The sequence below is a fragment of the Cupressus sempervirens genome, chromosome 7 (assembly GCF_028749045.1).
Source record: "Cupressus sempervirens isolate cs-2001-9-10 chromosome 7, ASM2874904v1, whole genome shotgun sequence".
Lineage (NCBI taxonomy): Eukaryota > Viridiplantae > Streptophyta > Pinopsida > Cupressales > Cupressaceae > Cupressus > Cupressus sempervirens.
In genome coordinates, this window is record NC_143124.1 from 484480513 (window position 1) to 484503527 (window position 23015).

Genomic DNA, 23015 nt, shown 5'->3' on the forward strand with positions numbered 1-23015 from the left:
ATATGGATCTAGCACCTATTAGCTTTCCACAATCGAAGGAGAAGTGCTTAAAGAGTCTGTCAATGCTCTCCACCTGAAGTGGTTTTATAGTTGATTTAATCTTAGCAAGCTCTTTGTACATTTCTATATGTTATGAAGAAATCCTAAAAATCTAAAAAAGTCCTAAAAAAATTGTTACCCTAGTGAAAACTTAGCAATAGGCACCTTGGTAACACCAAAAAAAGTGAAAAATCAAAAATACAAAAAAAAGAGAAAAAAGAGGAAAATACAAAAAAATTGAAACACAAAGAAAAGTGCCATTGGTGAAAACCTAGCAATAAGCATCATGGTAGCAAAAAAAAAGGAAAATCTTTCCAAGAAGGTGAAAACTTGGTAAACATGTGCCTCTTGTTCCCAATGCTCCATCTTGTAGTGCATCTTCTGGCTTTTTGTATAGTTGCTTTCGCTTTCCTACTTTTCTTGCTTTTTTCTCATGTATCCATGGATTGAGTCTCATCACAGCTCGAGGGCATTTCCCCTTAGTGTCACTATTTTTGAGATTCTCCTCATAGAATCTCCTTCATGATAGTCACTAGTGGTCCTCACTGTGTCTGCCTACTATTGCTAGTGTCACTCTTTTTGAGATTCCCCTCATACAATCTCTTTTGTGATAGTCACCAGTTGTCCTCACTGTTTCTACCTACTATCGCCAGTGACACTCTTTTTAAGATTCTCCTCATAGAATCTCTTTTGCAATAGTCCCCAGTTGTTTCAATTGTGTCTACCTACTATTGCTAAGGTCATATCTCCAGATTGCTTTATGGAATATCTCTCTTGCATCAATCACCAGTCATCTTGGTTGTGTCTGTCTACTGTCACTCATTCCTTCTTAGGTTCTTCATTGTGAAGATTCCTCTTTGACCTCAGTCACCAGTCATTCTGACTGCGTCTGCCTACTGTCATCACCCTACTAAAGAGATTTCTTTTAGACATGTTCTAGACACTGACACTTGACATCAATCCCAAAACATTGAACTCAAAAATGATATAATTATTTGGATATGCTAAGCATTTTCTTTGTTTTCTTTTTTTTCTTTATCATATCTCCTCGAGTAACTCAATGATGTCATCTTTGACTAGAGAAGCAATGACTGGGGACATGATCTTTTTCTTTTCTTTTTATTTGCAGTTTAGTTCCAATAAGTTGATCTATTCCTATAAATGGGTGTCCACTATAAGAGCCTCCATCTCGTATTGGATGGCTATGTGTACCTCGAATCCTTTTATATGAATACACCAATAACACTGGTTCTTCTCCTTGTTTGTTGGAGTGAACTCTTCATGCTACAGTAAATACTGATACTCTCCTTGCTAAGTGAACATACTAGTCAATGCGAGTATATCTAGCACACTTCTATCTCAGGTTACGAATGCAAGGGTCATTACGGACAGAATGAATACTAAATACTTATAATAAGAAGGATCTCCCATGTGTTTGGTATGCCTATCATGCAAGCAACATTTAGGTCATCATAGCATTTATGCTCTGATGCTTATGTTAACTTGCTACATTAAAAGGGACAAATATTCTGGTCATTCTAGCTTCTTGTGCCTCGGATGCTTACATTTAATCCTGAAAAACTAATAACATATATTATATTCATATTTCCATGATTGCAATGTCAATGGGAGCTGTATGACTTATGAGCTTTGTTCCATATCCGGTGATGATTAAATATTGAGGCTTGGTAACCAGACCTAGGGTTGCATTTAACATAGTCTTGCATTACATACTTCACTTGCATAAGCACACAATTCAATAATCATTTTTTTCCTACCCTTTGTGATGAAGGATTGGGGGCATTTGCACATGTTAGATTTCTTCATGGTTGTACAAGCGTTTGGTTCATCGATTCACTATGTGAGATGTCAATCCATACATATGCATTCTATCCAAGTACAACATACATCTTATATACATCAAAGTAAAACAAAAATAGATAATGACATGTACATAGGGATACTCGGCTCAAGATCTCGTATATATATCAAAATAATGGATCAGTACAAAAAAATCGGTGCTACTCGAACACAATCGATAAAAAATGATACATGTGGTGTTGGCACACCAGTCGATACATAGCCAGAGATCAAAATCATAGTCAGGCATAGAGCATCTAACTTTGTCCTATACCCTTGCCTCTAGGAGGAGCAGGAGCAATAGGTGGCAGAGGCAATGATGGCATATTTAGTCTGACAGTAGGTCGTGTGCCTCTAGACTCTTGGGCATACTAAGAAAAGTTCTGAACTTGAAGTGTCTTATTAGGTACTACACTCGTATAGATAGCATAATAGTACTCTACTTGACCTGAGTGGAAGTGGACCTCATCCTATGCCAACTCTAATCTCCAGTCCACAGTTTTCATGTGCTCTCTCCATCAGTTTGTCTCCTATTGTATCTCCCCTAGTTACACATCCTAGACTACCACTATAATTTATAGGTCCCCCAATTGCTGGGAGGCTTGACAAATCTACTCTTGGTACTGTCGTATTGTGTCTTGCACCCCAACTGCAGGCTGATCTAGCATGTCCACATCAAGCATCTCAGGTGCCTACTACTATGGTGGGGCCTGCTACTATGGTGGTGCTTACAGCTGTGGTGGCACCTGCTACTATAGAACCTCCTACTGAGGGGCCTACTCCTTAGTCCTCTATCTCTACCACTAACTATGTCCTATCCCACTGCCCCTAGCACCTGGGTCTGATCCCATATGACATAGGGGAATTTGCATATACTGAATCCGATGCTAGACTCGTGACTACTACTGTGGCTGACTTGCCCGTTGTGGATATACCTGCTATTGCTGGGGCACCTGCCTCTATCCCTGCCCTACCATCCTCAGTGGATCTATAAAATGTGGGAATAGATGGCTGATCAAATATGCCTAATATGCAGGCGCCATCCCTGCATCTACTACCTCTGGCAGATAGTCCCACTAAACTGTAGCTAGGCTCCGAATATCTATCATGGATCACCCTGGATCCATCCATGGTGGCCATCCCCACTCAACGTCCTTTTGCAACCTAGCATAGACCCAATACTTAGCAAAAATGTCCTATGGTTGGCCATATTGCTGCCATACTCATGATATCACAAATATCTCAATAACTAATGTAGTCCTACCTGCCAAAGGTTGAGAACTAAACATCCATGGTAGTTCTCTAGGGGCATCATCCCAGTCCTCTATCTCTCTCCAAGGTCACCATACAACGGAGACTAGGTCATCAAGATGTGTATGTCATTCTCTAGAATCCTCAAAAATTAGCTTGCATACGAGAAGATGCTTCCAGGCCCAGATCTGCAACACATATACTCCTATACCATGGTCTTCTTCTCATTGAAGATGACCTTGTGTATCTTATGGAAAAGGTGAGCCAACATGCATTGAACCCACCCAAAGATCTCAGGTGCCTCCAACATCCTGTGAAGCAATGCACCCCACCCACACTCCAAACCATGCTATCTCCTGTTAGGACATAAGAAACAACTCAGAAATATAGCCAACATGGATGTCAGCCTGTGTGTCGGTCCATAGGTGTGCATCAGTTCATCCCAGCTGATACCCCTGCCTCTCGGTAGCTCTCTCCCAAACACAATAGACAGTGCCTCTATCCCTGCTTGGGACACTGTATCATAGATGACCCAAGCACTATGAAATGGGATCCTTAGAATACTCCATATATCCTCTGAGGTGATCATCATCTCACCCATTCACAAATGAAATGTGTTCATCTCTGAATGGAAATGCTCTACCAATGTAGTGAGAAGGCCATGATTCACCATCATTGTTGGAATTTGGCACAAAGAAGATAAACCCAATCAGGCAATGTGTGCCTAATCAGCTTCATCAAGACTCCGCAATAGCTCCCCATATGATTGGTAATGAGACTTGAATGTGATGTCACCAAAAACCTCCTGCACACACAACAACAAACAATAAGAGAAACAATCAATATCAAGTCAAAACAATGCATCAAAACAAATTAAAATGCAATTTTTGAGTGCAAAAATAAAACTTTTAAATATAACTGTCCTGAGATTTTGCACGAAATTTGTGAAATCTCGCGTGAAGCTCTCCTATTTTTGCACAAAAACATTATTTCTTCATGCAAAGAATCATGTCATCGTGCGAGAAAAGATCTATCCACATGAGAAAAGAGTTGTTTGCATGAGAAATGAATCACATCGTGCAAAGAATCTCAATCTTTGCGTGAAACCTAATGCTTCCCATGTGAAGATCCTCCTTGAATCTCATGAAGAAAGAAGATCTTCGCATGAAAAGAGATAGGTCTTGCACGAAGACCAATTAGACAATCCTAAAACATGCTAAAATGTGCAATAAATGACATCAAAATACATTAAAACAAAAGTACGAAGGAAGGGACTCGATGACTCACCAATGGTTCGTAGTCTACTTGTTAGCTGTGACATCTGGAGCACTCAAATCAATGATATCTCACATTCAATAGAAGACAAAAAGCACAAATGAATTGAAAATGACCCCTTGGGCCCTTATATAGCTATTGACCAAATTTTTCAAAGTGCTCAAATTTGCGCAAAAATCACACCCCTAGCTAATTTGACCATTCTAAATCCATTTTCAGGATTGAATTCAAAATCTAACACATGTAAGAGCCTCAAAAATACATTTTAAGATTTTGGAGACTGATGCGATCGAATGCTTGTGTAGCCCAAATCTTTCTGATACTTTTGGATTCTTGGAATCCTTTCAACTCTACATTCTTCATATTTTAACACTTCATTTTGGAAAAAGTCAACTCAAGTCAACTATGGTTAAATGTGATCAACTTTTGGTCAAACTTGGTATTTGGACCTCACAACTCTAACTTTTCTTTAGATCATTCTAATCTCTTCTCTTTTCTTCAGATCAACATTTTGCTACATCTCATATTTCTTATATATCTATTGATATACTGCTTCACATCATATTTCTGGCATGTCATCTTTCAATTTCACTCTCGAGGGGGTAGGATGATTACATCATTGAATCTTTATTGCTCGAGGCATCTTGTTCCCATCTTATGTCCTCGTCACTTGGGGCATGTCATCACTTAGGGCATCTTGTTCCCTTCTATATGGTATCTTTGCCATCTATCTTTTCTTCAGTAACTCTTCTCAGAGTTCAATGGACAAGTATTGGGAAAGTCTAAACCCTGACTCCTAAGGATCAAGCCTCATTCTAGGGATGATTCTATGACTTATAATTTGATCTTGCTATCTGCTATCAATCTTAGGTATCTAGGTGTTCTATTTGGATCCTTGAAGGTTATGCTTTGTTCTAGAGATAGTCTTCTAAATGCTATCAATTTTAGTTATCTAGGTGTTCTATCTAGATCCTTGAAGGTTAAGCTTCATTCTAGAGATAATCTTCTAAATTATTTCAATCTTAGGTATCTAGGTGTTCTATCTGGATCCTTGAAGGTTATGCTCTGTTCTAGAGATAGTCTTCTAAATGCTATCAATTTTAGGTATCTAGGTGTTCTATCTAGATCCTTGAAGGTTAAGCTCTATTCTAGAGATAATCTTCTGAATGCTTTCAATATCAGGTATCTAGGTGTTCTATCTAGATTCTTGAAGGTTAAGCTTTGTTCTAGAGATAATCTTCTAAATGTTTTTAATTTCAGGTATCTAGGTGTTCTATCTGGATCCTTGAAGGTTAAGCTTCATTTTGGAGATAATATTCTAAATGCTTTCAATCTCAAGTATCTAAGTGTTCTATTTGGATCCTTGAAGGTTAAGCTCCATTCTAGAGATAATCTTTTAACTTCTTTCAATCTCGAGTATCTAGGTGTTCTATCTGGATCCTTAAAGGTTAAACTTCATTCTGAAGAAACCTTTTAAATGCTTATCAATTTTAGGTATCTAGATGTTTTGTCTAGATCCTTAAAGATTACAATCCATTCTAGAGATAGTCTTTTAAATGCTATCAATCTTAGGTATCTAAGTGCTCTACTTGGATTCCTTAGGATTAAGCTATGTTCTACAGATGGCCCTTAAAAGTTTATCAATTGGTCTCCATGTCATCAACTTCAGAACCAATCTCATCTTTGCATCATGCTTTCCAATTTTTCTTTGAATTGAACGTGTTTCTCACACATTCATTGAAAGAGGGGGAAAACGTAATATCCCAAAATTGGCTCATTGACATGATACCAATTCTGGTCTATTTCTAATCAATCCTAAGTCCTATTTCACTAGGAAAATTCTTATTCTGCTACTCGCTACTTGACTTAAATGTCAGATGTAGAAAACCCTAATCTGCATTCATCATGCTTATTATTTAATTCCTCTAGTATTTACTCATATTAGTCAGATTAAACCTATTGATTAATATTTAATTTAATTATTAAGTACTTATACTTTAATTAAATTAAATTATATCCTAAGGCTAATGTACTATGGAATTTAATTTATTTAATTTAATAAATATGCCTATTTTAATTAATTAAACAAAATTATTTAATTAAATGGAGAACTTACTTCTAATTAATTAAAACAAAGTTATTTAATTAAATGGGAAGTTATTCCTAATTAATTAAATGAAGTTATTTAATTAAATAAGAAAAGTGCCTCTAATTAATTAAATAGAATTATTTAATTAAATGAAAAAGGTAATTATGAGAGCATATCTCATTTTATTAAATTGAATATCTCTCCAAAATCTCTCTTCAGTTCAAAAAGGAAATTTCCAATTCACTTTTGATCAAATTAGAAATGACTCAGATCACTTACTTTGACACTAAAGTCTATCTAAGTTGATTGACTCTTACGCTCAGATTTGAGCCAGTTAACTCCCTTTGATTTGGGAATCTTCCTCTATGACTGAACTTCATTTTCAATCCTGATCGTTGATTGAAATTGATCTCAACCATTGATGGATTCCAGGAAAGTCTATTTAAGAGACCCTCATTTCCTCATTACAGAGGTTGAATTTTCATAGTATTGAATTGCTGTCGAATTGAGCACTCACCTTATTTTCTAAATTTCCACATTGCTATCATTTTTAGATTCTCATCTAGCTTAATAATGCATACATTTAGCTTAATGTCTCTTATTTCATAGATTAATTGCTTGCACTTCATTTAGAGTAAATTTACATCCATCTAGCTTAATTGCATTCATCAAACCCTTCATTCTTAGAGGGTCTGGTTGCTTACACCTTGAATCTGAGGATATTTAATAAGCAAAAAACTCTTTAGATAGGAGGCAATGGGTCACACTGTCTGGTGTCTTGGGTAAACAATACCATGTTTACCCTAGGATGATTCCATAGGTAATGACCATGTTGAAGTGTTTGTGAGGTTCAGAGGCCCACAATTCATAGGTACAACTCCCACAGAGTAAATATGTCATTCTTGTTCTATAACACCCTTTGAGTAGATATCTTCCTTGACAAAATTCCACAAAATTTACAAAATTCTCAAAATCCTCAAAATCCCCCCTTTTGACAATTATGTCTTTGAGGGTGGTATGCTAAAAGTGTATTTGTCCAAAAATGGTTTGTGTACTTGCATTATGATTCCTAAGGAGGAATCCCAATTGTCACTAGCTACATCTAATGATTGATTCTAAATTTCTAGATTTGTTTCCATTGCAACTAAACCTTCTTGTGTTGAAAGATGGTAATTTATCTTTGGCAACAAGATGTAAAAGATGGAATATCACCTACTTGATATGTTGATGGTGTGCCTTCAACATGACATGATGGAGTGTGTACATTGTTGGATGTAGAAATTAGCATCTCTTCAACATGAGATGATGATATAACTTCAAGATTGGAAGATGGTGTACCTTAACAATTCAGTTGTCTTCTTGAGCATAAGAGTCTCATTCGTTCTATTTGTCTTTCAAATTCTTCCTCTTTGTTTCATTGTATCAGTGGTTCATGTTCCTCTTCAAAAGACAATTCTTTATTATTGCATTGCAATTTTGTTTGTTCATGTAGTAGTTTCATTTTATCTCTTTTAGTTGCCGAATCTCTCTCCCTCTCTTCTGTTGTTTTAGTTTTTAGTTTCTTCCATGGTATGATGATGATTTCTATATGTCAAATTATTCAAACATTTGAATTACTTACAATTTGTAAATTAAAAATCATTCAAATACATATACAACTTACAATTATTTCAATGAATATGCAATATATGTTAAACAACTTCTCAAATTATAATGAAACTTGCCTCTATAGTAACAAAGAATATTTAATAAGCAGTGCACTAATATTTTCTATAGAAAGAATGTTCAAAAGCCTTCAAATAGTGTATCCAATGAATAGATTTGGTGCTTTCTAGCTTCCAATAGTATGAAAGAATGTTCAAAAAGCCTTCAAATAGTCTATCCAATGATTGAATTTAATGTTTGCTAACTTCCAACATCATGAAACTTGTGTTTTCTATCAAAATAACAAAACATAGAATAGACAAAAAATAGAATATGGCTTAGTAGGGACCCAAACTTTCATTATAACCATTTTTTGATGTTTTCATATAGTGCATACACCCATCCCCTACTCTCTCTTACTCTCTCTCTCTCTCTCTCTCTCTCTCTCTCTCTCTCTCTCTCTCTCACCCCCATCTCCTACTCTACCCCCATCCTCTACTCTCTCACTGTCTACGCTCTCTCCTTCACTTTCTATTGAAATTTAGGCTTACAAAGTGCATGTGCACTATATAACATAGACACTATGTAAGCCTAAATTTATAAATTCTTTAACTAGCGCATTCATACTATTAAAAGCTTTGGATTCTACCAAGACTAAGGCTTGGATTTTCCTTGGGGATCCAACGAAAAGGTTGATGCAAAGCATATTACAAATAAACTAACTAGTGGGATAAATTATGATCCCTTCCAAATATATGAAATAATTTTGTTATAAAGAGGCATCTCATGAGGAAAAACACAACATGTTTTAATACAAAAACTTTGACCTTTCTCCATTTAAATATCCTAATCACTATATCTGATTCCATTACTCATAAATTTTAATCCTTAATGGTTTTTTCCAAACCCTTTTGGGGAATTATTTGAAATTAGGAATACTAAAAAATATCCTAAAATTGTATTCATTGAATAAACTAATTACAAGTTAAGGTCTTTGTATCAAGACCCATTTCCTCTATCATAAACTAGAAACAAAACTGGTAATCCTTCCTAGGGCATCAAATAACTTACTTAAAATGACTCCAAATGAGACCAATTATTTTTTAAATTATCCATATATGAGTATAGTTTCCAAATATGTAAGATATTTATTTTTCCCATTCATAAATTAGTGTATAAGATCAAATCTTTGTCTGCAACACCATTGAAGGTATTTAAAAATCAATTTTCACTCAAATCTTCATAACTTTCACAAATCTAAATGAAAATGATTCAAACCAATTGGAAATTAAAGGTAGTTCATATATATTTCCAATGAATTTTATTAGAGGTCATGAGTCTCCAAAATGTGTCTGTACCATGCTTTGTAAAATGACTATATTAAGGGAATCTCAAATTTGCAAATACCCACTTTCACCAAAATGCTCATAACTTATTCATTTATTCATAAAATTGAATCAAACCAAAAGTATGAGAAGGATGGTTCATCATTATATCTATTCATTACTATATTACATGGCTTCTAGGCTGTACATGCCCATACAATTCCTTAAAAAAACCCTAAAACTAAAAAATCCAATCAAAACCACAACAATAGAATGCACCAAAAATGTATCAAAGTATTTCCTCTTTTCTAAATTGATTTGGTTCGACCATAAAATATTATTTATACCATTTTTATAGTTATAAACCATCATAACTACCCCAAAGACCAACCATATACCTTATTACATCATTTTTGTATAGTTAGCAACTTTTCCAATGTTACATTTTATAACTTTTTATGCAACTTTTTTACATTTTTGACAAAATGACTTCATAGCCTATACAACTTGACCCAGATACAATATAAATGACTCAAATGGATTTAAATATATCAAAAAGTTAAATCTAAGATTCCTTATTTGATATATTTAAATCCATGAGTCATTTATATTGTATTTGGGTCAAGTTGTAAAGGCTATGAAGCCTCTTTTTTCAAAAATGTAAAAAAGTTGCATAAAAAGTTATAAAATGCAACATTGAGAAAGTTGCTAACAATAAAAAAATGATGTAATAAGGTATATGATTGGTCTTGGCGCTAGTTATGAAGATTTATGACTGTAAAATGAGTATAAATTACATTGCATGGTCGAACCAAATCAATTTGGAGAAGAGGAAATACTTTGATACATTTTTGGTGCATTCTATTGTTGTAGTTTTGATTGGTTTTTTTCTTAGTTTTAGGGTTGGTTTTAGGACATTTACAAGATGGAAACCATGTAATATAGTAATGGATAGATAGAATGATGAATCATCCTTCTCATGATTTTGGTTTGGCTCAATTTAAAGAAGAAATGAATAAGTTATGAGCATTTTGGTGAAAGAGGGTATTTGCAGATTTGAGATTCCCTGAATATAGTCATGTTGAAACATTTGGTATAGACACATTTTGGAGACTTGTGACCTATACTAATATTAATTGGAAATATATGTGAACTATTTTTTATTTCAAATTGGTTTGAATCATTTTCATTTATATTTATGAAAGTTATGAAGATTTGAGTGAAAACTAGTTTTTTAATACCTTCAATGGTGTTGTAAACAAAAATTTGATCTTATAAACTGATTTATGAATGAGAAAAAATAAATGGATTACATATTTGGAAACTATACTCATATATGGATAATTTAAAATTTGTTTGGTCTCATTTGGAGTTGTTTTAAGCATGTTATTTGATACCCTAGGAAGGATTACCATTTTTGTTTCTGGTTTATGATAGAGGAAATGGGTCTCCATACAAAGAAAATAAATTTTAATTGGTTTATCAGATGGGTATAATTTTTGTATATTTTTTATTATTCCTAATTTTCAACAATCCCTCCAAAGGGTTTGGAAAGAAACATTAAGGATTAAAAGTTATGAGTAATGGAATCAGATATAGTGATTAGGATATGTAAATGGAGAAAGGTTGATGTTTTTGTATTAAAACGTGTTGTGTTTTGCCTCATGAGATGCCTCTATATAATAAAATTATTTCATATATTTGGAATTATCCCACTAATTAGTTGATTTTTAAGATGCTCTACATCAAAGATTTGGAGTCTCTAAACTAGTTTGAGATGTGGTTTGCAGTAAACATACAAAAAAAGATCGATTTTTCTTGCACGCTCTCCTTCAAGTTTCCTTGTGGTTCAACATCGATAAATCAGGTTACATGACATTGTAGATCATTGTGTTAGCTATATAACCATATAATTTATTTCAAATTTTTAGTATTTCAATCCTTTCAACTATAATTTCTTTTAAATGCACATACCCATTTTCTAAAAAAGACCAATGTGTACTAATTGGGGTGTTGATTTTAGCTCATTCATCAAATTTCCCAACAACTTAGTTTTTTAGAAACTAGACTCCATTCTAGACACTTTGAGCAAAAATAGTTTTTATTTTATATTAGTTTTCAATCATTTCTAGTCAAAGCACACAAATATTTCATATTTTTGGAATTTGTCTAATTACAAAATTAATAAAAATAAAAATACACATTATAAAATTACTCAAAAAATATGGGCAAAACTACACAACATTAGGTAACTTTTTACCAGAGTGATTAAATTTTTTTGAAAAATATGTTAAAACTTTAGGGGTCCACACATTGCTCTATGTTATATTTTTCTTAAAAAATAGTATGACTTTTTTTGGACCCCTATTTTGAGGACCTAAAACTAAGCCATTTTTCTTTAGATAGTAATTTAGAAACTAGATTCAAACTACTACTACTTTTTTTGTCAAATCTTAATTCTTTTAGCATAATTATTTTCAAATTATTGTCAAATTTCATAAATTGTTGATTTTAGAAAAAGAAATTGCCACTTATACCCCCCTTTTGGGACCACAACTTGGTACACTTACCCTCTAGTCAATTAGTTCTACATCCTATCCTTCACTTAAAAATCTTCTCCATCAAAAATGTTTTTTCTCCTTTGCATATAATACTTCTCTTCACTCTATCATATCTCTCCCTTAGAGTTTACCCTTTAATTAAGTATTTGGAAAATGGTTTAGGTAATAATCAATAACTCTAGTTGATTGTTATTCCCACCTAATGTTTCCCTTTTTTTGATTGGTTTCATGTATTAATAGGGATGTGTGATATGAGTTGATCCTTATCTCTGAATATCAAAAATTAATGTTCATGTTGGCCAAAAATGGTTTACATAGGAGTTTGTTGATGCAGGGAAGGGGTGAAAAACTAGGGCCAAAGGCTCACCCAGCTATCCAAACCACCTTACAATAGTTAATACAATGAAAGAAAACACAAAGCACACAAACCAAAGGAGGAAGAAGAGTGAAATACTTTTATTGATTCATCAAAATATCCTCATACATGCCCAATTGTAAGGCCTTTTGGGTTACAACCAAATACAATTACATTCATATTCAAGATCCAACAACAAATTTGTACTTTCTAGTTCTACTTTGCAATCCTCTTCAAAAACCACCTAACTCTAAGCCTAAAAACTCTATATATACTTGCCAAAATGGCTTATAGATCATTCTAGAGCATTACATAAGAGGAAAGTAAACTGAACAATGGTTTGGGCACATCCCAAGAAAAGATCTTAAAATAAATATTGTGATTGAAATAAATCTTGCAATTTGGCTTACAAAAATCATGTCCAAATGCTGACACTCAAAATAAATAGGAAATCTCAGCACATGAAGGGTCACTTGGCATACACTAGGTAACTCAACAAATGAAGAGTCACTTGGCATACATTAGGTGACTTGGCACATGAAGAAACACTTGGTCAACACTAGATTGCTATAGTAACTTGGCACCAAGTGCCATGGTAACCTAACACCAACTAAGTGCTATAGTAACTTGGCACCAACTAAGTGCTACAATAACTTAGCACCAACTAAGTACTACAGTAACTTGGCATCAACATATAGAATGAAAAAAAATGACCAGGATAACAAGGCAACCCAAAATGCTCCTACATCAAACAACTAAGGTTAAAAGAAATGATTCTCCTAAATCATTGAGATGTCACAATTTGAGCTAAATTTAACTCAGATTGAGCAATCCATGAAGCATCTTCACTAGGCCTATTATTCTACTTCACCAAATATTCATAGTAATCTTTTCCTGTTGTGCTCTTACCAACTCTATGATCTAATATCTGTTCAACTTCTTTAACCTACTTCTTAGGATAATCTTTTGATACAACAACTTCATCATCTAACTCATGATACTTATATAAATTAGAAATATTCAATATAGGATATATATCCATGTCATTAGGTAACTCAACTTCATAAGCATTACCACTATCAAAATTCTTCAAGATCTTACAAGATCCAAATTTCTTGATCTTTAGCTTATTTTATGTTCCAATAGGAAATCTTCCTTTCTATAAATGAACCATCACCTCATCACCAACTCCAAAACCATGATGTCTTCTAGAATTATCAACATTCTCCTTGGGCATATGCACCGAGTTGTGGTGCCAAAAAGGTGACAAGGAAATTTTATTTTCCTATTTTAAAGAGTGCATACGCGCTATAGCGCGTAGTCACTTTAAAAAAAATAAAAAGTATATATGATGGGCTTCAAACTTGCAGCCCATCATTTTCATTAGCATTTTCTTCTACTCCTACAGCGAGCAGTGCGTACGCGAGTTGAAAACTCAACATTTGCACCACCATTTGCCAAAATGCCTCCTTGTCGATGAAATCCAAGAGCACAAGCGCACCCATGATGACGCCGTAAGTGATATGAACCTAACTTTGCATTGTTTGATATATTTTTCATATTGTTTTGTAATTTTTTTATATTCTTTTGTAGGGTTCTTACAAATTTCATTTAGATTTGTTTATTTATTTGAATTTCAATGAATTTTTTATCAGGAAATGTTCATAATCAACTAGAAAATCCAAAAGAACATCAAAACCCTCAAGAACCCCAAAACTAAAACCCTCCTCAAGAAGAAGAACAAATTCCACAACCCAAACCAATTACAAGACCTCCACCAGGCACACAAGAAAATATAAGAAATGAAATAGAGAGAGAGGCAAAAACTCAATTAGAAGAAATCATTGCTTGGTTGAAAGAATCTAGACAAACCAATCCAATGAGGGCTCAATTGGCATAATCCCTTGAATCCATTAACACTCAGATAGCCTTAGTTAGTGGTCAATTAGATATTTGGCGGGCTAAGAGTGATGAACAAAAAAGATTTTATGCAAATAAATTGTCATATGAAGATGTTAGAAAAAAGGAAATACCAAAAGGTAGTATATGTGCATTATTTAGAAAACTCGATGAGCAAAATACTGTTAGAGAGGGTACTAAATGATTCCCCATCCATTGGTGCATACATGATGCTATTAAAAATAATTTTTGGGATAGATGGTGGATGGTTTTTGATGCCCCTCCTTGCAAAAATCACGAGGTCCCCATGTATTTTTTGAAGAAATTATATTGTGAGTTTGTCCTTGGGGAGATCCTCAATTATTTTGATATGTTAGACTCCTAGGGTAGAGGTGGGGGGTCATCATTTGAGAGGCCCAGAGCACGTCATGACCCTAATGTAGTTAGGGCACCCGTGGTCCATCCACAGCATGAGCATATGATTATTCCTTCAGTTGTGAAGGAACATGTAGAGGCCAGCACTCTAGGGACCATTAATACTTTGACGCAGACCCTCATCCATTCCATGAGCCCATTAGTTGAGGGAGAGCCTTCTATACATCGTGGTCACATGTGCACTTCATGCTGATCCCTATGCACATTTGGCACTCATGTCGAAGATGGTGCAAATGATGGGCTTGTCACCGATCAGTTCCTAAATGAGACATTTGGCATTGAAAAATAGGTAAATTACTAATTTGATCACATTTCATACGTATAGTGAATGATTAATTAATTAGGATTTATTGACATTGTTCAAAATTTAGGGTCAAAGTGTTCCTGGGCCTAGCAGCGATCCTCCAGGCCCATTTTTTGTCCCTTTGACGAGTCCTGAGGTATGTATCAATTTAATCATTTTAATTAATACATATATTTATTACGTAATCATATTAAGGATTGACCAAAAAAATATGCATGTGCATCAGTTCTCCACACGACCCTCAACCTTTACCATAGACGCAGAGCAGAGACATCATACGAGCTTCACACAGGTACAACTATTTCATGTTAATTTAATTCATTTAATTATATTTATTCCATGTTTCATGTTAGATATAACGTGTATTGTATGACATGCAGCTCATGATGTCAGACACACCTCCTCATCTGCGACAGTCTGTTGATAGTGGAGTGGCCGCAGCTGTGGCTAGCTCACAGCCACTGACGGAGGTATGAAAGAATTTTCTTCGTTTTAGTTGTTGTTTATAATAGTTAATCTCAAAATTTCTAATGTTATTTATAAGTGATTATATTTATTGAATTTTTGTAGGGTCTTGTCACGCTTGATCATCCACGAGCATTTGAGGTGGACTTACAAAGTGACTATTTGTTGGCGGTAAGAAAATAATTGATTTTGTGAGTACATATATTTGATTTCAATGTATAATAAATATTGATTCATATCTACTTTCTTTGTATCAGTTGGACCTGGAGAAGAGCCTCAACAAGAGGTCAAGTGAGCATGTCAGGAGGGCCCCATCATCTCCACTGTCTCCCTCCACACGACGACAGAGGACGTCAAGAGACTTGTTTCCTTCCCCTCGTGGGAAGGAAAAGATGTAGTTGAGATATTTGATACATATATATAGAGACTTGTTTCCTTCCCCATGTATATATATATAGGCATCTGAGAGACATATTCGATACACATTTGATGTACATATGACATTCTATATTTGATGTATGACATTATTGGTTAATATATGATATGTTTGTTCATATATGACATTATTGGTTATCATAATATATTATGTGTTTGTTAATGTATATGACATTATTGGTTATCATTTTATATTATATGTTTGTTCATGTATGACGTTAAATTAGATATGTTCGTGTATGACATTAAATTAGATATGTGCATGTATGAAATTAAATTCAATTGCTAGAGAGTTGCCATTATGTCTACCAACTAGTAGATGTTCTTTTTTGCTTTATTAGTATTTTTCAAAAACTGCAAAGAAGTTGTTTCTGGTGAATAGTTGTAAACAATTGTGATCATCGACTTCATATACTCATGGCTTTGGCTGCGAACACTTGTAACTTTGGCTATAAGCATCCATTGCTTTGGCTATGTGCACTAGTGGCTTTGGTTGTGAGCATTTATGGCTTTGGTTGTAGGCACAATATAGCCTTGGCTGTAGGTTGTCTTTCTTGCTGCATATTGAAGTTACCTTCAAGAATATCATTAGTCTAAGATCATTACAATTAAAATAGTATGACATAATACCTTGGAAATAATAGTCTTTAACCCATTATTTTATTTGTTAAAACATCATGTAGTATCTACTGTAGTCCTTCTACTCAAATATGTTTTCAAAAATACTTAGTATGGCAAAGAAATGTCTATGGAAAGCTTGTCAAATAGGATATTGAAGAACTAAATGTGGATAGTCATTAGTACCCATCAATAAGAACATGGACATCTTTCTCAAGCAAGCCATATGACATTAGCAAGTAATTTATAAATTTCCTTTGCAAATAACTAGAAGATGCTATGAATCTTAATACAGAGTTAATCACGAACTCATTATTCCATCCAAGAAGCATATATCACCCTAAGCCAATTAACCAACAGGATAAAAATTAATTCAATTTCAACAAAATTTTGAGTATAACAAGCATCTTAGGGATTCTTACAAGAATTAACACGATGTTCACAAGAGCATTACAAGTTCTTGTAATGCTATTTCACATATTGTAATCATATTCAGTTTTGAATGGCCATTTGTGTTACAAGCATAAATGTTCTTTAAGGTCTTTTAATTCTAGACATGAATTTTATTATGAAGCTTTTTTATGACAACCCATTCAATGCATATATTGTTGTTCCACATTATGCTAATTTGACTTTCATTGGTTGATTTGGGTCTAGACATGACGTTATTCACTACCTTTTTTATATATTATTTTTTTGTAGTGAGGTTCTGGCCTGAATGAATGTATTAATCATTGAAGTTGTGAACCTTAGTCGAGATCCTTACAAATATATTTTGAAATTGGACCTCAAATAGTTTTCTCAGTCACCCCCTGTACATAGATACTAAAATTGTAGTTAATTACAAAATTAATACTGAATTAACACAAGTTTAATTGAGAAGTATTATGTACCTCAATAGGCTAGATTATTATTGACTGGGAAGCTTTATCTTAGAGCAGTTGGTTTCCTAAATCTTTAGCGCAATGATAGTCTTATGGAATGTGGAATTAGGTCTGCTAGCTAAGGAACGTTCTTTAAAAGGTAGAGGAAACTCACATGTTTCCAATCAATATAAATGTTTAAATCGCTTCTCTAATTTTTTCTATTTATGATCTTCCTAAAACTTAACTTTCTAAATGCATTGATGGGGAAATAAAGATCTTCTAGGAACTAAAGGCTAATCATGTTTAATACTTACAATTCTTTGTTTTTATCTAATAATTTAAAAAAGATTGTACAAGTGTTTTCAAAGAGCAACACTTGTCACTAACATCATAAGAAGGAATATCCAAGGAGTCTTACCACTGATCCCCCACCACCAAATTCAAGAGAAAAAAAAATTCCACTACTAAAGAGATAGTAACAATGATCATCCCTAGCCTCTTCCTTATCACAAAATGATTACCATCAAAATTTGCATTTCCAATTGCGTCATGTGCATTGAAGCGATAGTAACATTTTCACTCTCTTACCTAATGTCTCCCATTTCTGAAACTCCTGGAGAAGGGCAAGGCCATCTTCTCAGTACTTCAAAATACAACAAGTTCCATTTTTTCACATATTGATAATCGTTGACTTAAAGTATAGTCGAAGTATTGACAGCCCGTAGATATGCCCCATCAAAGATTGCAGCCCTGTGGCATTTAGTGACCCTTAGGGACATTCTGGTTCAGCATGCCTGAGAATGTTCAAGCACTAAAGGGGATAGGAAGAGGTTGGGGATAGGGTTTACCCGACCACTTGGAGCTAATGGAGTAGACAGTTTGATCCCACAACGAAAGATGAGAGAGATTTGGCAGTTGGCAACTTTGTACTGGCCAACACTACAAGTTTCAGCATCACCCGAGATGGCATTGTAGAATGAAAATAGAATGTGATCTCCAATAAGTGAGAGAGGTTATTGTAGGTCTCTACAACACAGTTCTGCAAAAATTGGAATCTCATCCATATCTCGCACGAGCTCCGAGATATGCCCCGTCAAAGATCGCAACCCTGTGGCATTTAGTGACCCTTAGGGACATTCTGGTTCGGTGTGCCTGAGAACGTTTGAGCACTGAAGGGGACAATACAAGGTTGGGGATAGGTTTTACTTGACCACCCGAAGCTAATGGAGTAGACAATTTGATCCCACAACGAAAGATGAGAGAGATTTGGCAGTTGGCAACTTTGTACTGGCCAACACTGCAAGTTTCACCATCACCTGAGATGGCATTGTAGAATGAAAATAGAATGTGATCTCTAAAAAGTGAGAGAGGTTATTGTAGGTCTCTGAAACATGGTCTTGTAGGAACTAGAATCGCATCCATACCTTGTACGAGCTTCGACATATGCCCCATCAAAGATCACAGCGCTATGGAATTTAGTGACCCTTAGGGACATTCTGGTTCAGCATGCCTGGGAATGTTCGAACACTGAAGGGGATAGGAAGAGGTTGGGGATAGAGTTTACACGGCCACCTGGAGCTAATGGAGCAGACAGCTTGATCCCACAATGAAATATGAGAGAGATTTGGCAGTTGGCAACTTTGTACTAGCCGACATTGCAAGTTTCAGCATCACCCAAGATGGCGTTGTAAAATGAAAACAGAATGTGGTCTCCAAAAACCAAGAAATATTATTGTAGGTCTCTGCAACATGGTCCTGTAGGAACTAGAATCGCATCCATACCTCCCACGAGCTCTGAGATATACCCCATCAAAGATCACAACCCTATGGCATTTAGTGACCCTTGGGGACATTTCAGATTGGCGTGCCTGAGAATGTTTGAGCACTGAAGGCGATAGGACAAGGTTTGGGATAGGGTTTACCTAGCCACCTAGAGCTAACGGAGTAGACAGTTTGATCCCACAATGAAAGGTGAGAGAGAGATTTGGCAGTTGGCAACTGTGTACTGGCCCACATTGCAAGTTTTAGCATCACCTGAGATGGCATTGTAAAACAAAAATGGAGTGGGATCTCCAAAAAGTGAGAGAGGTTATTGTAGGTATCTACAACACGGTCCTGTAGGAACTAGAATCACATCCATACCTTGCACGAGCTCCGAGATATACCCCGCCAAAGATCACAGCCCTATGGCATTTAGTGACCCTTGGGGACATTCTGGATTGGCATGCTTGAGAATGTTCGAGCACTGAAGGGGATAGGACAAGGTTGGGGATAGGGTTTACCCGACCACGCAGAGCTAATGGAGCAGACAGTTTGATCCCACAAAGAAAGGTGAGAGAGATTTGGCAGTTGGCAACTTTGTACTGGCCAACACTACAAGTTTCAGCATCACCCAAGATGGCGTTGTAAAATGAAAATGAAATGTGATCTCCAAAAAGAGAGAGAGGTTATTGTAGGTATCTGCAACATAGTCCTATAGGAACTGGAATCACATCCATACCTTGCACAAGCTTCAAGATATGCCCCATCAAAGATCATAGCCCTATGGCATTTAGTGATCCTTAGGGACATTCTGGTTCAATGTGCCTGAGAACGTTCGAGAATTGAAGGGGATAGGAAGAGGTTGGGGATAGGGTTTACCCGACCACTCAGAGCTAATGGAGCAGACAGTTTGATCCCACGAGGAAAGGTGAGAGAGATTTGGCAGTTGGCAACTTTGTACTGGCCAACACTACAAGTTTCAGCATCACCCAAGATGGCGTTGTAAAATGAAAATGGAATGTGATCTCCAAAAAGTGAGAGAGGTTATTGTAGGTCTTTGTAACATGGTCCTATAAGAACTAGAATTGTATCCATACCTCACACGAGCTTCGAGATATACCCCATCAAAGATCGCAGCCCTATGGCATTTAGGGACCCTTAGGGACATTCTGGTTCAGTGTGCCTGAGAACGTTCGAGCACTGAAGGGGACATGAAGAGGTTGGGGATAGGGTTTACCCAGCCACTCGGAGCTAATGAAGTAGATAGTTTGATCCCACGAGGAAAGGTGAGAGAGATTTGGCAGTTAGCAACTTTGTACTGGCCAACACTACAAGTTTCAGCATCACCCAAGATGGCATTGTAAAATGAAAACGGAATGTGATCTCCAAAAAGTGAGAGAGGTTATTGTAGGTCTCTATAACACGATCCTATAGGAACTAGAATCGTATACATACCTCGCACGAGCTTTGAGATATGCCCCATCAAAGATCGCAGCCCTATGGCATTTAGTGACCCTTAGGGACATTCTGGTTCAGTGTGCCTAAGAACGTTTGAGCATGGAAGGGGATAGGAAGAGGTTGGGGACAGGGTTTACCCGGCCACCTAGAGCTAATGGAGCAGACAGTTTGATTCCACGACGAAAGATGAGAGAGATTTGGCAGTTGGCAACTTTGTACTGGCCCACACTACAAGTTTCAGCATAACCCGAGATGGCATTGTAGAATGAAAATAGAATGTGAAATCCAAAAATCAAGAGAGGTTATTGTAGGTCTATGCAACACGGTCCTTTAGGAAATAGAATCACATCCATACCTCGCACGAGCTCTGAGATATGCCCCGTCAAAGATCGCAGCCCTATGGCATTTAGTGACCCTTGGGGACATTCCAGATTGGCGTGCCTGAGAACATTTGAGCACTGAAGGGGATAGGATGAGGTTGGGGATAGGGTTTACCTGACCACCCGGAGCTAACGGAGTAGATAGTTCGAGCCCACGATGAAAGGTGAGAGAGATTTGGTGGTTGGCAACTTTGTACTGGCCCACACTGCAAGTTTCAGCATCACCCGAGATGGCGTTGTAAAAAAAAAAATGGAGTGTGATCTCCAAAAAGTGAGAGAGGTTATTGTAGGTCTCCACAACATGGTCCTGTAGGAACTAGAATTTCATCCATACCTTGCACGAGCTCCGAGAGATGCCCCATTAAAGATCGCAGTCCTATGGCATTTAGTGACCCTTGGGTAACCAAATACTTGTGGGGATGAAAATGTTTCCCTTTTAATTCCATCCCCACCACATGTTGACCCCAAGGACGTCATCTAATTCTTTGCAAATGGTGGCAACCATGATGAAATAAATAGTTAACAATTTTTTGATACCCAGGCCCAAAATGACTATGATGGAGATGTTGATTTTATATGTTACATGCCACTAGACAGAAAACAACATAGTGGTTTACCCAGTAGATTCCTATAGCTACCAAAGAAAAGGATACAAAATTCTAAGGAACAAGAGAGACTAAGAAGTTATTTGAGGCTAATGCTCTTTACATGAAGGAGAATATTAGGGATAGGAAATATGGGAGAGAGGAAAAGATTGCAAGAAATGAGATCTTAGATGCTATAGAGAGGGGAAAATGAGTTGTGGAGATGGTTGCACGAAAGGAATAGAAGAGGAAAGAAAGAGAGGGTAATCTAAATGTTTGAAAGAGATATAGACCAAATATTGGAGGTGCACCTTCAACAACTATAGAAATTATATTTACAACACTAGTGGAAGGAGATGTAATTGCACTAGCCCTAGAATCAATTAGTATGCCCAACATACCTCTTCTCCCATAGCATAAATCACATTCTGATATGTTCAATGCTCTAATCCCTAGATTAGGAAATATTCTTACTTAATAAGTGTAACCCCAAGCATTGTCACCATAGTTGGCAACAAATGGTGAGAGTCCCAATCAACTAGTGAAAGAAATGACTAAGTTGATGGAGCTGAATCCTACATTACACACATCTCTTAGTAGTGGACAGGAGGATGTTGGGATTGGGAGCATAGCACCTATTCCCTTTACCAGTTTTATGGACAATTGATGGGAACTCAAGTAGATGGGAGAAATTCCAATTTTTTTGAAGCAATAAAGTTTTGTGATGTATTTAGAATATCTAAGATAGACTTATTTTTTATGTGAACTAAACCATTCTTACATTACTATTTAAATGTATTTGTATTGTTATAATAGTTTGATTGTTGGTCATGGTGTAAAATATGTAAAGTTTAGAAATATAAATAGTTCATCATAGAGATATTATATAATTAACTTATTTTAAATAATAGAAATAATCATAACAAATAGATAGAAATAAAAAATAATAATTTTATACAAAAAGTTTTAATTTATTTTAAATAATTAAATAATAGAAACATCATAGAATTAATAATTCAGTATAATCATAACAAATAGACACTAAACAATCCCAAATTCAAACATACGAAGGTCCAACTAGAATAATAACTTTAAATAACCAAATACCAAAGCCAAACAAAGGAAATGGGACTTTTACCTTAAATGAATAAATTACATGAAGAAGGGTGGCCGACTGTTTGGAAATCTACTTATTTTTCTTCTCTCCCTCCTGTGAAAGAAAAATATCGTCACAATAAGAAAATATGAAAAATATTGTTCTAGCTTTAAAAAAATTGAAGACATCAAAACATAAAATCTAGATTCTAAACAAATCAAAACATAAAATCTATGATTTAAACTAAATCTCATCACTTATGCATCATAACAATATGGTCCACCTTAGTCATGTGGACAGTCTTGGGGAAGAGGT

General features: G+C 35.5%; 1 protein-coding gene across 1 annotated transcript; it reads left to right on the forward strand.

The window, feature by feature from the left end:
• The first annotated feature begins 3400 nt into the window (after nucleotides 1-3400).
• LOC149547658 (uncharacterized) lies at nucleotides 3401-15924 on the forward strand. The gene is made up of 4 exons (XM_089794163.1): nucleotides 3401-3409; nucleotides 15418-15507; nucleotides 15608-15673; nucleotides 15760-15924. The coding sequence occupies exons 1-4, from the start codon at nucleotides 3401-3403 to the stop codon at nucleotides 15898-15900; spliced, it is 306 nt and encodes a 101-aa protein (XP_089650289.1). The 3' UTR covers nucleotides 15901-15924.
• Nucleotides 15925-23015: the final 7091 nt, after the last annotated feature.